The 18,840-nt window shown below is 60.4% G+C and overlaps 2 protein-coding genes across 2 annotated transcripts in view; one reads left to right on the top strand and one right to left on the bottom strand.

The window, feature by feature from the left end:
• The window catches only part of LOC125462622 (methylosome protein WDR77-like), a 30,224-nt gene extending 18,065 nt beyond the window's left edge, over positions 1-12,159 (bottom strand). Inside the window, exons 1-2 of the mRNA XM_059653373.1 lie at positions 12,043-12,159; position 7,959 (exon numbers count right to left, since the gene is read on the bottom strand). Coding sequence (XP_059509356.1) covers position 7,959; positions 12,043-12,120 — 79 coding nt within the window. The 5' untranslated portion in view covers positions 12,121-12,159. The remainder of the gene's footprint in view (positions 1-7,958; positions 7,960-12,042) is intronic.
• Positions 12,160-12,209: 50 nt separating this feature from the next.
• atp5pb (ATP synthase peripheral stalk-membrane subunit b) lies at positions 12,210-17,909 on the top strand. Its single transcript, XM_048553252.2, has 7 exons — positions 12,210-12,401; positions 14,412-14,448; positions 14,805-14,950; positions 15,598-15,761; positions 16,253-16,378; positions 16,601-16,780; positions 17,689-17,909. The coding sequence occupies exons 1-7, from the start codon at positions 12,374-12,376 to the stop codon at positions 17,758-17,760; spliced, it is 753 nt and encodes a 250-aa protein (XP_048409209.1). The 5' UTR covers positions 12,210-12,373; the 3' UTR covers positions 17,761-17,909.
• The last annotated feature ends 931 nt before the right edge of the window (positions 17,910-18,840 follow it).

Genomic DNA, 18,840 nt, shown 5'->3' with positions numbered 1-18,840 from the left:
GCAGTGCTGGTTGGCCAGCATTTAATGCCAGTCCCAAGATGCCCTTTAAAACTTGGTGGCTAGTTGTCTTTCTAAACTACAGTACTGTAGGTACAACCACAATGCTATGGGAGGTGGTGGTGGGAGGGTGGAGGGGTGTGGGTGGTGGAATTTCAGGATATTGACCCACTGACAGCAAAGGAACAGCAATTTATTTCCAAGTCCCACCCCTACCAACCCACCTCACCCCTACTGCCCCCAACCCACACCCCGACTTCAACCCTACCCCCATTACCACCCCAAACCCACCCCCATCTCACCCCTAACACCCCACTCCACCCCCATCCTACGCCCCATATGACCAGCCCCCACACCACCCCTACTCCCTCACCCTACACCCCTGCACCCACCTCACCCCTAATCCCCAAGTCCCCACACCACCCCTACCCCTCCACCTTAACCCCCAACACCCCAACCGTCATCCTACCACTACCCCCCGACCACCATCTCACCCCACCCAACACCCCAACCACCCTCAAGCTCCACCCCTACCCTGAAACACCCCACCGCCAAAACCCCACCCCTACAACAACTTCCCAACCACCCCGACCCCCCAACCCCCAATCCCCACCCCGAAACCCCACTCAACCCTGACACCCCACCCACGACACCCCAACCCCCACACCCCCCACCCCACCACCCCCACAATCCCCACACCCCACCCCCGACAACCTGACCCCATCCCCCCAATCCCCATCCTGCACCCAACCCCCAATCCCCACCCCTACACCCCACCCCCCAATCCAACCCCCCACCCCTACACCCACAATCCCAACCCCCCCAGCCCCAATCCCCACCCCCCAATCACAACCCCCCCAGCCCCAATCCCCACCCCCCACCCCACACCCCCACACCCCCACTCCCTACCCACCACCCCCCACTCCCTACCCACCACCCCCCCACTCCCTACCCACCACCCCCACACCCCCCCACTCCCTACCCACCACCCCCACCCCCCACTCCCTACCCACCACCCCCCACCCGCACACCCCCCACTCCCTACCCACCACCCCCCACCCGCACACCCCCCCCACTCCCTACCCACCACCCCCACTCCCTACCCACAACCCCCACACCCCCCAATCCCTACCCACCAACCCCACTCCCACACCCCCCAATCCCTACCCACCACCCCCCCACGCCCACACCCCCAATCCCTACCCACCACCCCCCACCCCCACACCTCGCACTCCCTACCCACCACCCCCCACACCCCCCACTCCCTACCCACCACCCCCCACCCCCACAACCCGACTCCCTACCCACCACCCCCCACCCCCACACCCCCCACTCCCTACCCACCACCCCCCACCCCCACAACCCGACTCCCTACCCACCACCCCCCACCCCCACACCCCCCACTCCCTACCCACCACCCCCCACCCCCACACCCCCCACTCCCTACCCACCACCCCCCCCCCACACCCCCCACTCCCTACCCACCACCCCCCACTCCCTACCCACCACCCCCCCACCCCCTACCCCCCAATCCCCACCCCCCACCCTCTACTCCCCACCCCCCACCCCCCAATCCCCACCCCCCACCCTCTACTCCCCACCCCCCCACCCTCTACTCCCCACCCCCTACCCCCAAATCCCTCCCCCTAGCCTCTACTCCCCACCCCCCCGCCCTCTACTCCCCCCCCCCCCCCCCTACTCTCAGTCATATCTCATCACGGATGACCGTCACATCGTCTAGCATCCGTCTCGTCTCCCCCCCACCCCCCTCACCCCCCCCGCCCCCTACTCCCCACCCCCCCGCCCTCTACTCCCCACCCCTTACCCCCTGCCCTCAACTCCCCACCCTCTACCCCCCTGCCCTCTACTCCCCACCCCCTACCCCCCACTCCCCAACCCCCCCGCCCTCTACTCCCCACCCCCTACCCCCCACTCCCCAACCCCCCCGCCCTCTACTCCCCACCCCCTACCCCCCACTCCCCAACCCCCCCGCCCTCTACTCCCCACCCCCTACCCCCCCGCCCCACCCCCAACTCCCCCTCCCCACTCCCCAACCCCCCTCCCCACCCCCCCCTCCCCCAACCCCACCCCCAACCCCCCACCCCCCCAGCCCACCCCCCAACCCCCCCAGCCCACCCCCCAACCCCCCCAGCCCACCCCCCACCCCACCCCCAAACCCCCCAGCCCACCCCCAACCCCACCCCCCAACCCCCCCAGCCCACCCCCCACCCCACCCCCCAACCCCCCAGCCCACCCCCCACCCCACCCCCCAACGCCCCCAGCCCACCCCCAACCCCCCACTCCCCACCCCAACCCCCCCCACCCCCCAACACCCCCAGCCCACCCCCCAACCCCCCCACTCCCCACCCCAACCCCCCCACCCCCCAACCCCCCCAGCCCACCCCCCACCCCCACCCCCCAACTCCCCCTCCCCACTCCCCAACCCCCCTCCCCACCCCCCCTCCCCCAACCCCAACCCCCCCACCCCCCCAGCCCACCCCCCAACCCCCCCAGCCCACCCCCCAACCCCACCCCCCAACCCCCCCAGCCCACCCCCCACCCCAACCCCCCCCACCCCCCACCCCCCAACCCCCCCAGCCCACCCCCCACCCCACCCCCCAACCCCCCCAGCCCACCCCCCCACTCCCCACCCCAACCCCCCACCCCCCAACCCCCCCACCCCCCACTCCCCAACCCCCCCCACCCCCCAACCACCCCACCCCCCACTCCCCACCCTCTACTCCACCCCCCACCCTCTACTCCCCACCCCCCACCCTCTACTCCCCACCCCCTACCCCCAATCCCCACCCCCCACCCTCTACTCCCACCCCCTACCCCCAATCCCCACCCCCCCACCCTCTACTCCCCACCCCCTAACCCCAATCCCCACCCCCCACCCTCTACTCCCACCCCCTACCCCCAATCCCCACCCCCCACCCTCTACTCCCCACCCCCTAACCCCAATCCCCACCCCCCACCCTCTACTCCCCACCCCCTACCCCCAATCCCCACCCCCCACCCTCTACTCCCCACCCCCTAACCCCAATCCCCACCCCCCACCCTCTACTCCCCACCCCCTACCCCCAATCCCCACCCCCCACCCCCTACCCCCACCCCCCACCCTCTACTCCCCACCCCCCACCCTCTACTCCCCACCCCCCACCCCCTACCCCCCACCCTCTACTCCCCACCCCCCACCCTCTACTCCCCACCCCCTACCCCCACCCCCCACCCTCTACTCCCCACCCCATACCCCAACCCCACCCCCCACCCTCTACTCCCCACCCCCTACCCCCACCCCCCACTCCCCACCCCCTACCCCCACCCCCCCACCCCTCTACTCCCCACCCCCTACCCCCACCCTCTACTCCCCACCCCCTACCCCACCCTCTACTCCCCACCCCCTACCCCCAATCCCCACCCCCTACTCCCCACCCCCTACCCCCACCCCCCACCCTCTACTCCCCACCCCCCACCCTAAACTCCCCACCCCCCACCCTCTACTCCCCACCCCCTACCCCCAATCCCCACCCCCCACCCTCTACTCCCCACCACCTACCCCCACCCCCCACCCTCTACTCCCCACCCCCTACCCCCACCCCCCACCTCTACTCCCCACCCCCTACCCCCACCCTATACTCCCCACCCCCTACCCCTACCCTCTACTCCCCACCCCCTACCCCCAATCCCCACCCCCAACCTCTACTCCCCACCCCCCACCCCTCTACTCCCCACCCCCTACCCCCACCCCTCTACTCCCACCCCCTACCCCCACCCCCCACTCCCCACCCCCTACCCCCAATCCCCACCCCCCACCCTCTACTCCCCACCCCCCACCCTCTACTCCCCACCCCCTACCCCCCACCCCCCACCCTCTACTCCCCACCCCCTACCCCCCACCCCCTACCCCCACCCTCTACTCCCCACCCCCTACCCCCAATCCCCACCCTCTACTCCCCACCCCCTACCCCCCAATCCCCACCCCCCACCCCCAACTCCCTACCCCCAATCCCCACCCCCCACCCTCTACTCCCCACCCCCTACCCCCAATCCCCACCCCCCACCCCTACTCCCACCCCCTACTCCCCCACCCCCTACCCCCAATCCCCACCCCCCACCCTCTACTCCCCACCCCCTACCCCCCACCCCCACCCCCCACCCTCTACTCCCCACCCCCTACCCCCAATCCCCACCCCCCACCCCCAACTCCCCACCCCCCACCCCCAACTCCCCACCCCCTACCCCCAATCCCCACCCTCTACTCCCCACCCCCTACCCCCAATCCCCACCCCCCACCCCCTACTCCCACCCCCTACTCCCCACCCCCTACCCCACCCCCACTCCCCACCCTCTACCCCCACCCTCTACTCCCCAACCCCACCCCCAATCCCCCCCCCCACCCTCTACTCCCCACCCTCTACTCCCCACCCCCTACCCCCAATCCCCACCCCCCACCCCTACTCCCAACCCCTACCCCCAATCCCCACCCCCCACCCCACTCCCCACCCCCACCCCCAATCCCCACCCCCCACCCACTACTCCCCACCCCCCACCCTCTACTCCCCACCCCCTACACCCACCCCCCACCCCTCCTCCCCACCCCCCACCCCCACCCTCTACCCCCACCCCCTACCCCCTACTCCCCACCCCCTACCCCCACCCTCTACTCCCCACCCCCTACCCCCACCCCCCACCCTCTACTCCCCACCCTCTACTCCCCACCCCCTACCCCCACCCCCCACCCTCTACTCCCCACCCCCTACTCCCCACCCCCTACCCCCACCCCCCACCCTCTACTCCCCACCCCCTACTCCCCACTCCCTAACCCCCACCCCCCACCCTCTACTCCCCACCCCCTACTCCCACCCCCCACCCCCTACTCCCCACCCCCCTACTCCCCACCCCCCACCCCCACCCTCTACTCCCCACCCCCCTACCCCCACCCCCCACCCTCTACTCCCCCCCACTACCCCACCCACACCCCCACCCCCCACCCCTACTCCCCACCCCCTACCCCCCAACCCCACCCTCTACTCCCCACCCCCTACCCCCACCCCCCACCCCTACTCCCACCCCCCACCCTCTACTCCCCACCCCCAACTCCCCACCCCCTACTCCCCACCCCCTACTCCCCACCCCCTACCCCCACCCCCTACCCCCACCCCCCACCCTCTACTCCCCACCCCCTACTCCCCACCCCCTACCCCCACCCCCCCACCCTCTACTCCCCACCCCCCCCACCCTCTACTCCCCACCCCCTACCCCCAATCCCCACCCCCCACCCACCTACTCCCCACCCCCCACCCTCTACTCCCCACCCCCTACACCCACCCCCCACCCTCTACTCCCACCCCCCACCCCCACCCTCTACTCCCCACCCCCTACTCCCCACCCCCTACCCCCACCCTCTACTCCCCACCCCCTACCCCCACCCCCCACCCCTCTACTCCCCACCCTCTACACCCCACCCCCCCTACCCCCACCCCCCACCCTCTACTCCCCACCCCCTACTCCCCACCCCCCACCCTCTACTCCCCACCCCCTACCCCCACCCTCTACTCCCCACCCCCTACTCCCACCCCCCCACCCCCTACTCCCCACCCCCTACCCCCACCCTCTACTCCCCACCCCCCTACCCCCACCCCCCACCCTCTACTCCCCACCCTCTACTCCCCACCCCCTACCCCCACCCCCCACCCTCTACTCCCCACCCCCTACCCCACCCCCTACTCCCCACCCCCTACTCCCCACCCCCTACTCCCCACCCCCTACTCCCCACCCTCTACTCCACACCCCCTACCCCCACCCCCTACTCCCCACCCCCTACTCCCCACCCCCCCACCCTCTACTCCCCACCCCTACCCCCACCCCCTACTCCCCACCCCCTACTCCCCACCCCCCACTCCCCACCCCCCACTCCCCACCCCCTACTCCCCCCACCCCCTACTCCCCACCCCCTACTCCCCACCCCCCACTCCCCACCCCCTACTCCCCATCCCCACCCTCTACTCCCCACCCCCTACCCCCAATCCCCACCCTCTACTCCCCACCCCCTACCCCCAATCCCCACCCTCTACACCCCACCCCCTACCCCCACCCCCCACCCCCTACCGCCTACCCCCACCCCCCACCCTCTACTCCCCACCCCCTACTCCCCATCCCCTACCCCCACCCCCCACCCTCTACTCCCCACCCCCACCCTCTACTCCCCACCTCCTACCCCCACCCCCCACCCTCTACTCCCCACCCCCCACCCTCTACTCCCCACCCCCTACCCCCACCCTCTACTCCCCACCCCCTACCCCCACCCCCCACCCCCTACTCCCCACCCCCTACTCCCCACCCCCTACCCCCAATCCCCACCCTCTACTCCCCACCCCCTACCCCCAATCCCCACCCTCTACTCCCCACCCCTACCCCCACCCCCCACCCTCTACCCCCTACCCCCACCCCCCACCCTCTACTCCCCACCCCCTACCCCCTACCCCCACCCCCCACCCTCTACTCCCCACCCCCTACCGCCTACCCCCACCCCCCACCCTCTTCTCCCCACCCCCTACCCCCAATCCCCACCCCCCACCCTCTACTCCCCACCCCCTACCCCCAACCCCTACCCCCCACCCTCTACTCCCCACCCCCTACCCCCAAATCCTCCCCCAGCCTCTACTCCCCACCCCCCCGCCCTCTACTCCCCACCCCCTACCCCCCCGCCACCTAATCCCCACCCCCCACCACCTACCCCCCACCCCCACCCCCCTACCCCCACACCACCCCCCCAACCTCCCAATCCCCACCCCCCAACCTCCCAATCCCCCACACCCCCCCAACCTCCCAATCCCCACACCCCCCCAATCCCCACACCCCCCCAATCCCCACACCCCCCCAATCCCCACACCCCCCCAATCCCCACCCCCCCCCAACCTCCAATCCCCACCCTCCCAATCCCCACCCCCCACCCTCTACTCCCCACCCCCTACCCCCAATCCCCACCCTCTACTCCCACCCCCTACCCCCAATCCCCACCCCCCACCCTCTACTCCCCACCCCCTACCCCCAATCCCCACCCCCCACCCTCTACTCCCCACCCCCTACCCCCAATCCCCACCCTCTACTCCCCACCCCCTACCCCCAATCCCCACCCCCCACCCTCTACTCCCCACCCCCTACCCCCACCCCCCACCCTCTACTCCCCACCCCCTACCCCCAATCCCCACCCCCCACCCTCTACACCCCACCCCCTACCCCCACCCCCCCCCTCTACTCCCCACCCCCAACCCCCACCCCCCACCCCCAATCCCCACCCCCCTACCCCCAATCCCCACCCCCCACCCCCAATCCCCACCCCCCACCCTCTACTCCCCACCCCCCACCCCTACCCCCCACCCCCCACCCCTACCCCCAATCCCCACCCCCCCCATCCCTACTCCCCACCCCTACCCCCAATCCCCACCCCCCATCCTCTACTCCCCACCCCTACCCCCAATCCCCACCCCCCCACCCTCTACTCCCCACCCCTACCCCCAATCCCCACCCCCCACCCTCTACTCCCCACCCCTACCCCCAATCCCCCCCCCCACCCTCTACTCCCCACCCCCTACCCCCAAATCCCTCCCCCTAGCCTCTACTCCCCACCCCCTACCCCCCGCCTCCTAATCCCCACCCCCACCTCCTAACCCACCCCCCACTCCCCTACCCCCACACCACCCCAAACCCCACCCCCCCAACCTCCCAACCCCACACCCCCCCAAACCCCACCCCCCCAACCTCCCAATCCCCACACCCCCCCAACCCCCAATCCCCACACCCCCCCACCTCCCACCACCAACCCCACACCCCCCCACCCCACCCCCACCCCCCACCCCCACTCCCCACACCCCACCCCCCACACCCCACCCCCCCACTCCCCACATCCCCACCCCCCACTCCCCACACCCCCACCCTCCCACTCCCCACATCCCCACCCTCCCACTCCCCACCTCCCCACCTCCCACTCCCCCCCCCATCCCCACCCCCCCCACCTCCCACTCCCCACCCCCCAATCCCCACCCCCCCACCCCCACTCCCCACCCCCCAATCCCCCACCCCCCACCTCCCACTCCCCCACCCCCCCAATCCCCACCCCCCCACCTCCACTCCCCACCCCCCCCAATCCCCACCCCCCCACCTCCCACTCCCCACCCCCCCCACCTCCCACTCCCCACCTCCCACCCCCACCCCCCCAACCCCACCCCCCCCCCTCCCACTCCCCACCCCCCCCAATCCCCACCCCCCCCACCTCCCACTCCCCCCCCCCCCAATCCCCACCCCCCCACCTCCACTCCCCACCCCCCCAATCCCCACCCCCACACCTCCCACCCCCACCCCCCCCCCACCCCCACTCCCCACCCCCCCAATCCCCACCTCCCACCCCCACCCCCCCAACCCCACCCCCCCACCCCCACCCCCCCAACCCCACCCCCCCACCCCACTCCCCACCCCCCCACCTCCCACTCCCCACCTCCCACTCCCACCCCCCACCCCCACTCCCCACCCCCCACCCCCCACCCCCCCCCACCTCCCCACCCCCCCATCCCACCCCCCCACCTCCCACTCCCCACCCCCCCAATTCCCACCCCCCCACCTCCCACTCCCCCACCCCCCCACCTCCCACTCCCCACCCCCCCCACCTCCCACCCCCCCACCTCCCCAAACCCCACCCCCCCCACCTCCACTCCCCACCCCCCCAATCCCCACCCCCCCACCTCCCACTCCCCACCCCCCCACCTCCCACCCCCCCACCTCCCCAAACCCCACCCCCCCCCCCCCCCACCCCCCACCCCCCCAATCCCCACCCCCCCACCCCCACCCCCACCCCCCCCAATCCCCACATCCCCACCCCCCCACCTCCCACTCCCCACCCCCCCAATCCCCACCCCCCCACCTCCCACTCCCCACCCCCCACTCCCCACCCCCCCACTCCCCACCCCCCCACCTCCCACCCCCACCCCCCCAATCCCCACCCCCCCACCTCCACCTCCCCACCCCCCACCCCCCACTCCCCACTCCCCACCCCCCCACCCCCACCCCCCCACCTCCCACCCCCACCCCCCACCTCCCCAACCCCACCCCCCCACCTCCCACTCCCCACCCCCCCAATTCCCACCCCCCACCTCCCACTCCCCCACCCCCCCCACCTCCCCAATCCCCACCCCCCCAATCCCCACATCCCCACCCCCCCACCTCCCACTCCCCACCCCCCCAATCCCCACCCCCCCACCTCCCACCCCCCACCCCCCACTCCCCACCCCCCCACACCCCACCCCCCCACCTCCCACTCCCCACCCCCCCACCTCCCACTCCCCACCCCCCCCAATCCCCACCCCCCCACCTCCCACTCCCCACTCCCCACCCCCCCACCCCCACTCCCCCACCCCCCCACTCCCCACCCCCCCACCTCCCACTCCCCACCCCCCACCTCCCCAATCCCCACCCCCCCACCTCCCACTCCCCACCCCCCCAATCCCACCCCCCACCTCCCACTCCCCCACCCCCCACCACCCCAATCCCCACCCCCCCCACCTCCCACTCCCCACCCCCCCACCCCCCAATCCCCACCCCCCCACCTCCCACTCCCCACCCCCCCAATCCCCACCCCCCAATCCCCACCCCCCCACCCCCCACTCCCCACCCCCCCAATGCCCACCCCCCCACCTCCCACTCCCCACCCCCCCAATCCCCCACCCCCCACCTCCCACTCCCCCACCCCCCCCAATCCCCACCCCCCCACCTCCCACTCCCCACCCCCCCAATCCCCACCCCCCCACCTCCCACTCCCCACCCCCCCCACCTCCCACCCCCACCCCCCCAACCCCCACCCCCCCACCTCCCACTCCCCACCCCCCCACTCCCCACCCCCCCCCCCCACACCCCCCACCACCCCCAACCCCCACCCCCCCAACCCCACACCCCCCACCCCCCCAACCCCACATCCCCACCCCCCAATCCCCACATCCCCACCTCCCCCACCCCCCCAATCCCCACCCCCCCACCTCCCACCCCCCCACCCCCCCAATCCCACCCCCCCACCACCCACCCCCACCCCCCCACCTCCCACTCCCCACCCCCCCCACCTCCCACCCCCCCACCTCCCCAAACCCCACCCCCCCACCCCCCCACCTCCCACTCCCCACCCCCCCACCTCCCACCCCCCCACCTCCCCAAACCCCACCCCCCCACCCCCCCAATCCCCACCCCCCCACCCCCCCAATCCCCACATCCCCACCCCCCCACCTCCACTCCCCACCCCCCCAATCCCCACCCCCCCACCTCCCACTCCCCACCCCCCACTCCCCACCCCCCCCACTCCCCACCCCCCCCCACCTCCCACCCCCACCCCCCCAATCCCCACCCCCCCACCTCCCACTCCCCACTCCCCCACCCCCACTCCCCACTCCCCACCCCCCCACTCCCCACCCCCCACTCCCCACTCCCCACCCCCCCACTCCCCACTCCCCACCCCCCACCTCCCACTCCCCACCCCCCCACCTCCCCAATCCCCACCCCCCACCTCCCACTCCCCACCTCCCCAATCCCCACCCCCCCACCTCCCACTCCCCACCCCCCCAATTCCCACCCCCCACCTCCCACTCCCCACCCCCCCACCTCCCCAATCCCCACCCCCCCACCTCCCACTCCCCACCCCCCAATCCCCACCCCCCCACCTCCCACTCCCCACCCCCCCAATCCCCACCCCCCCACCTCCCACATCCCCACCCCCCCAATCCCCACATCCCCACCCCCCCAATCCCCACATCCCCACCCCCCCCACCTCCCACTCCCCACCCCCCCACCTCCCACTCCCCACCCCCCCACCTCCCACTCCCCACCCCCCCAATTCCCACCCCCCCACCTCCCACTCCCCACCTCCCCACCCCCCCAATTCCCACCCCCCCACCTCCCACTCCCCACCCCCCCACCTCCCCACCTCCCCACCTCCCCAATCCCCACCCCCCCACCTCCCACTCCCCACCCCCCACCTCCCACTCCCCACCCCCCCACCTCCCACTCCCCACCCCCCAATCCCCACCCCCCCACCTCCCACTCCCCACCCCCCCAATCCCCACCCCCCCACCTCCCACTCCCCACCCCCCCAATCCCCACCCCCCCAATCCCCACCCCCCACCTCCCACTCCCCACCCCCCCAATCCCCACCCCCCCACCTCCCACTCCCCACCCCCCCAATCCCCACATCCCCACCCCCCACTCCCCACCCCCCCAATCCCCACATCCCCACCCCCCCAATCCCCACATCCCCACCCCCCCACCTCCCACCCCCCACATCCCCACCCCCCCCACCTCCCACCCCCCACATCCCCACCCCCCCACCTCCCACCCCCCACTCCCCACCCCCCCACCTCCCACTCCCCACCCCCCCAATCCCCACATCCCCACCCCCCCACCACCCAATCCCCACCCCCCCAATCCCCACATCCCCACCCCCCCACCACCCAATCCCCACCCCCCCAATCCCCACATCCCCACCCCCCACCTCCCACTCCCCACCCCCCCAATCCCCACATCCCCACCCCCCCACCCCCCCACCACCCAATCCCCACCCCCCCACCTCCCACTCCCCACCCCCCCAATCCCCACATCCCCACCCCCACCACCCCAATCCCACCCCCCCAATCCCCACATCCCCACCCCCACCACCCCAATCCCCACCCCCCCAATCCCCACATCCCCACCCCCACCACCCCAATCCCCACCCCCCCCAAATCCCCACCCCCCCAAATCCCCACCTCCCCCCACCCAATCCCAATCCCACCCCCCCAATCCCCACCTCCCCCACCCAATCCCCACCTCCCCACCCCCCCAATCCCCACCTCCCCCCACCCAATCCCCACCCCCCAATCCCCAAACCCATCTCACTCGCTCTCCCTGAGTGAGGCCGGGCTTGTGGTCTGTACAGTAACCCCTGCAATTACTTTTGGTGAACCGCAAGTTAAGAAGCTCATCCGAGCGGGAAGAGCAGCTGAGAGACACCCTCCTAAACCCCGGGATCACCTTTCGGTACTGAAGCGTGTCCAGGTGCCTCTCCATACAGGCGGGTGCATTCAGCGGGACACCCCAACAGTTCTCCATGCCCACCCCGCCTCCTCCCCCGTCACCGGCAGCTCAGGCACCGCGTGCTTCCGATTGACCCCTAACCCCGCACATCTCGCGAGAATCCTCCCACCTCAGAGGGAAACGGTCACGGACGCCGCCATTTTGGTCTAGGGGTCGGTTGCGGAGAGGGTGGAGGCAGCATCTTTGCCGGGAATCTCTACTCTCTCCCTTCCTTTATAATCTCCCCTAGAACGGAGGCCTGCAGTTGACAGAGGAAAAAGTCGCGGTCATGTTGTCTCGCGTCGTCGTGGCTTCGGGTAAGAGAGAGGTTGTGGGAGATACCGGGGTTCGGTCAGACAAGGACACTGGAGGGGAAAGCGAGCGGATTGTGTTCCGAAGGCTGTCGGACACCACCTCCTCCCGGCCCCTGCGGTGCTCCTTCACCGGAGACACACTGCACACTTCCCGTTCCTGAACAGAGCTGCCGTAATGTCCCCGACTAAACAACCACAACAACAAAATAAAGGGCCACCGGGCCTGAAACGTTAGCTCTGTTTCACTCTCCCCAGACCCGCTTAGTTTCTCCAGAAACTTCTGGGCTTTTTGTCAGTGTTCCCTGTTGCTGGGGCCTGGCTCTTCACCTTCTCAAAGCAACGTTAGCCCTCTTAATCGATTCAGCGCTCACCTTAAAGGTCACAAAGGTGGCTAACCATCACCAGCCTAACAAGACTCATCCTCACCCAATGAGAGAGTTTGACAGGGGTAATGGGAACTGCAGATACTGGAGAACCCGAGATAACAAAGTGTGGGGCTGGATGAACACAGCAGGTCGAGCAGCATCTCAGGAGCACAAAAGCTGACGTTTCTGGCCTAGACCCTAGAAATTTGACGACCATGTTTGCAACACTTGGAACGGCAATGAAGGAGTTAGCCATTTAATCTCATTTTCGCTTGTGTTGATTTTTCTAACTATAGTTACCGTTTTCTTCTAACCCTGCTAATTGGTGGCCAGACAAGCCGTGTTGACAAGTGATTCAAAGATTTCTGGAGAGTGTTGCGTATATTGGAGTTCTGAATGCTTTTACCTACAAGGAGCTACTGAAGCTTTATACGCAACACGGACTTCAAAAGCAAAGCCAGGAAGCTTGAAACATTCGGCAGATTATGCTTTGAGGATATAGCTGTCTATAGAGGGGTGGCGATGTGCAGTATGAGAATGAAATAAGATTTCAATCTGAGGCTAAAATCCAGCCCAGCCCTTAGTGCAATTGAAGGTCTCAAAATAGCAAACCCACTATCAGGTTTGATGTATGCGTACTGAATCCAAATTTGCTAAAGATTTATGAGCAAAGTTTGATCTCATGACTAAGCTCAGACATTGTGTCACCTATTTTTTTTTTAAAAATGAAGTTTGGATGCAATTTTCAATTGTTTCTGATTGTCTGAATATACATGTTTTGTTTAATCAATATGGTAACTCATTAAAACAAATGAACGAACTGTGAATGCCGTAAGTCAGAAACACAAGTTGCTGGAAAAGCTCAGCAGGTCTTGCAGTATCTGTGAAGAGAAATCAAGAGCTAATATGTTGGGTCCAATGACCCTTCCTCAACAGATCTGAGGTGGTAGAGCAACAGCAACTTCTGTTGATGGTAACTGTTTATATAATTTTAGTGAAAACAGTAATGAATAGCAATACAGAATAAGGCCTGGTAGTATTTGGCCCTGGGCCAAATGTCAAATTACTATGTTTTCTTTATAGTTTCTGTTGTTCTATATTATGTTGTTCTATTACTTAAAATTGCGGAGACTGAGGGCTTTAGAAACCTCCCACAACAGTGAGATGTAAAGACATTTCAAATCAAAAAAAGTGACCTAGCTTCATTTTAAATGTGGGACCAAGCATACTGGAGGTTTATTTCTGCTACTGTTCCTGTACAACTAATGACAAGCTGAAGCACTGTGATTTTTTTAAACCATTGGCATTCACATTATCTTGTCACTTCTGGGACATGACCAATGGAATTGGCATCTGATGTTTGAGGGTCCCTAGTAAAAAGTTAGGTTGGTACTGTTTCTAACAGCTGGAAGATTGCCAATTAAAATTTGTCCAAATGATAATTGACTCCAAAAGGGTAGTTGGTACAGAAAGTGAAGATTGAGCCTATGCTGTTCAGACTTCAGGGCATAAGCTACTGTCACCGGATGAATTTGAGTGTTTGTTTTCTGCATTGATCCACAAAAAATGCTGAGAATAGTTTCATTTGTTAATTCACTTACTGACCAATTTATGCTTGTTTAAGTGTTTTTGTATAATTTTTTTTCAGCTGGTGCTCTGAAGACTTCAGCCCCTATCACTGCCAGGTTAGTAGTAGTTTCTTGACTATAGAAGTTAACCAAAATGATAAATGTTTGATGCAATCCATTGCAAAAGTTGCAAAATTATAATTGCTGTGTTTTGTTGCACTTGTTAATTCAGGGTACCATTTCACCACATCTTCCTTGACCTATAGAATCCATATTCTGCTATTCTAATTGGGAGTAAAATGAAATAGTCTGTACATTTTGAATGAGTAAGGTTTAAATAAACGGTAGTGATCATCATTTCACCCAGGGAGCCCTCCTGAGACAAAATTATAATGATTTTTCAAGCAATGATAATTTTTGCCTAAAATCTGAAAATTATGCAGCATTGTCAATAGTTTATTTTATTTTCCCAGCGTATTGCCAGTATCCAAGTCTTTTCATATAAGCTGTCAGCCTCGGGCACCAGTGCCACCCCTTCCCGAGGAAGGAGGCAAAGTGCGTCATGGTTTGTTTCCAGAAGAATTTTTCCAATTCTTGTACCCAAAAACTGGGGTAACAGGTCAGTGCATAATAGCTTAACAAATACAGCAGATGTATAGTGAATTGCAAAGTATAGTTGAAATTATGATGTAATAGAGCCCAAACACCAACATAGACTGTTTGGGCTGAATAGCCTGTTTCTGTACCGTCTATTCTATGCAGTCCTCTGTTTTCTAAATTGCTTTATTTATCCTTTTTAGTTGTGTTAAAATACAGGTTGTTGGTTTCCACTGCTTCACATTTCTAGAAATATCTTTTGTGAATATTTTATTTTTAGATTTGAACTATAATTTAGTCCAAACCTTGGGGATGGGGGGAGAAATTTGACTGAATGATAAGTGGAAGTGTTGCTTCAAATTCATTAATTACTTGCAAGTTGACAGAACTGTATCTAAAGTGTTGGTATCACTAAAGACCATTTGGAAAGTACTGTTTAATGTTCTAGAGTTAAGTGTTTAGCTATTAATGAAGGCTAACCTTTGATTGCATTGGACTTGTTTTCTGTACAACTTAGTGTAAGAAATTGAATTGTCTTCTACTTAAATGGTATTTGAATTATTGTATAATTTTAATGAACAGAAGAAAATTTTTCTGACCTGAGTCACCTTTAATGCCTTTATAATCAATCTTTGTATCTGTTTATGTGTTTCTTTCTGTTTTCATTAGGCCCTTATATGTTTGGTGTTGGGCTGTCGACTTACCTTCTGTCAAAGGAAATTTATGTCATCAACCATGAAACATTTTCAGCTATCTCGATTGGCATTGTTATCCTCTATGCTGTCAAAAAGTATGGCAAGGACGTGGCAAAATTTGCTGACCAATTGAATGAGGTAAGGATATTGTGATTTTTTAAAAAAGTTGTGGCGGAAACATAAGAACCAATAGCGGGAAGAGACTTTTGTCCCAATGAGCCTATTCTACCCTTCAATACAGTCATGACTGATCTTGATCCTCTTCCCATTTGGCCCCTATGTCACTTGGTTCCCTGAGAGAGCAAGGATCTGTTGATCTTTCCAAGATCAAATTCTGTTTGGATGTGATGCTTTAATCTAAGCGTATGAAATACACATTGACTTTTTTAAAATGGGCACTTTTCTCATTGCTTGGGATTGTATGAATACGTTTAATATAGTAGTTAAAAGTAGACTAGCAACCAGTGCAACCGTTGTTAAATGATACCTTTATTTTAAAATAGTTTTGTGAACCTATTCCTTTACTAAATTTCCTCTAAGAAATGTTTTGTTCAAATTCTCATTGACAAAATACCAGTGACGTATTAATAGTTCACCTGCATTCTAATACACTACTTTGACAATTTCAGGCCAAGATTCAAAAAGCACAAGAAGTAAAAGATCTAGCCATTAGCAGCTTACAAGAAGCTATTGAAGCAGAAAAGAAAGAACAGTGGAGAACAGAAGGACGCCATCACCTTTTTGATGCAAAGCGGGTGTGAATGCATTTTGTTTTAGTAGTTGATTTTTAATTATTTGCAATTTATTGACTGTTTACTCTTATCATTTGCAACAGTTTTAAATTTAAGTCAATGATGTTACCAATGGTGTATATAATGTGTGTATAAAAATATGAATTTTTAATGTTCACTGCATTATGTTACAAATATTATCAGAGATAGCAGGTGCAGGCATTTACAAATTTTGTCTGCTTGCAGAACAATGTTGCAATGATTCTAGAAACCAACTACCGTGAACGACTGCACATGGTGTACGATGCAGTGAAGAAACGTCTAGATTACCAAGTCAGTCTCCAGCATCTACAGCGAAGATTTGCGCAACAGCACATGGTTAATTGGGTGGAGAAGAGTGTAATCCAGAGTATCACACCTCAGCAGGTAGGCAGAGAAATAAACTAAAAGGCACTGGTTTTCATATTGACCAACCTGTTAATAAGGCATAATTATAAAATTCCCAACTCCATTTTAATATGTTTAAAAACATGCAGACCTTTCTGCAGTATGAAAAGACTTTTTACGTGTATCCAGATTACAGCAGGCATGTGCAAGATAACAATTTGAACCACCCAACACATTTGGAACAGGCGTTTATTTCAATGCATCCAAATCATGTTTGCAGCAGATTTGTGCATATTTTTCATTCCTTCCCCACCTTTTTCAGAGAGGAATCTTGCATTGGACTGTAATTCTTAAGTATCTTCGCTACTTCTATAATTTCTTTTTGGAAATCATTTATTGGATGTGGAAATTGCTGGCTGGGCCAGCATTTATTACCCTTCCCTAGTTGCTCTATGAAGATGGTGAGAAGACCCATTGGATCATTACAGTCTATTCTATGCAGATAGCTTTGCAATACTGTGGGGGGAGGCGAGTTCTAGAATTTCAAGCCAGCAATTCTGAACAAACAGCAATATATTTCCAAGTCTAGATGGTGAGTGATTTGGAGGGCAACTTTTCTGGTGGTGGTGTTCCTATGTATCTATTTCTCCTCTTCTAGATGGTAATAGCTATGAATTTTCACATGGGAAATTGAATGTGTCTGTCAGATAAAATACAGATGCCATTTTTTATATTATTAAGATTCTGATATTCTGAATTTGTTACTAAATGATTGGGACCTCACTGACTCCTCCCATTTTCCTAAATCTGGCTGAGACTAACTGACAGTAGACTCCGATCTTTCTGCGTAACCATTGTGCCACACTTTTCTAAGTTTTTTAGCTTTTTATTCATGTTATGACTAAAAATAATGTGTTATGGCTAATATTTTGCTTTTCTCTTCACAGGAGAAAGAGAGTATTGCCAAATGCATCTCTGACCTCAAAGCACTGGCAAAGACTGCTCAAGCAAGGGTTTAACCTTGATCCAGAATTGCTATTGACATAACATCTCTGCAGATATGCAGAATTTTATGTATATGTAACACTGAAAAAATGTAACCTAGCTTCCTTATAAATGTTCTTGTAATCTGGAAGAGAACATTAAATGAAATGTTGATAAATCTGCAGTTGATATTGTTCCTTCTACTTATTTGCCATAACTGTCTGTATCACGTTTAGAGATGCTATCTATGGAGCATGTTTAGTTTTTTGTCTAATTTTCATTTTTTACATATCAACAGCATTCAGTTTAATTCTCAATTGCTAGTAGTAATGTTAGTTTAATATCCTTTCATAGGATGTGGGTGGTGTTGGCATAGCCAGCATTTATTGTCCATCCTTAATGGCACTTGAGAAGATAATGGTGAACCATTGTAGTCCATCTGTTGAAGATATTCCCACAGAGCTGTTAGGAAGGGAGTTTCGAAATGTTGATACTGTAATAGTGAAGGAACAGCAATATTGTTACAAGCCAGGATAGTGTATGGTTTGGAAGTGAGTTAGTTGCTGTAGTGCTTCTTGTATATACTGTACATTGTTGCCATCCTGTCGATTTGAGAGAGTAAAATGTAAGGTGGTGGATAAGGCCCAGATCAAGCAGATGATTCTGTCAGAAATCTTTTGAGCTGCTTGAGTATGGACAAAGTCAGAAGTCACACAATACGAAGTTATAGTCAAACAAGTTTATTTGAAATCAAAAGCTTTTGGTCCGTGGCCCCTTCGTCAGGTGAAGTAAGAGAGAAACACAAAGAACACAGAATTTATGGGCAGAGAGGTTAAAAGACCATACAAATGGTGTGGGTGGAATGTTGAATAGTAAGTCTCTGCAGGTTATCAGAAGTGTCAGATGGTATGAGTAAAGTGTCACAGTTGAATAACAAGTGAAAGAATGCCCCATAATCCAATTAAATGAGGCAGAAGATTAAAAATTAAATTTTTAATAAACTAAAATACAAAAAATTAAAAAGGTGCTAGAGACAAACAAAATGACTGGAATAAAATGATATCAGAATCACATCCTGAGGGTCTAATCAAAAATAAGTAATCCAAAACTGTACA

The sequence above is a fragment of the Stegostoma tigrinum genome, chromosome 21 (genome assembly GCF_030684315.1).
Source record: "Stegostoma tigrinum isolate sSteTig4 chromosome 21, sSteTig4.hap1, whole genome shotgun sequence".
NCBI lineage: Eukaryota > Metazoa > Chordata > Chondrichthyes > Orectolobiformes > Stegostomatidae > Stegostoma > Stegostoma tigrinum.
Note: the sequence above shows the minus strand (reverse complement) of the source record. Positions and strands in the feature narration are given on the sequence as shown.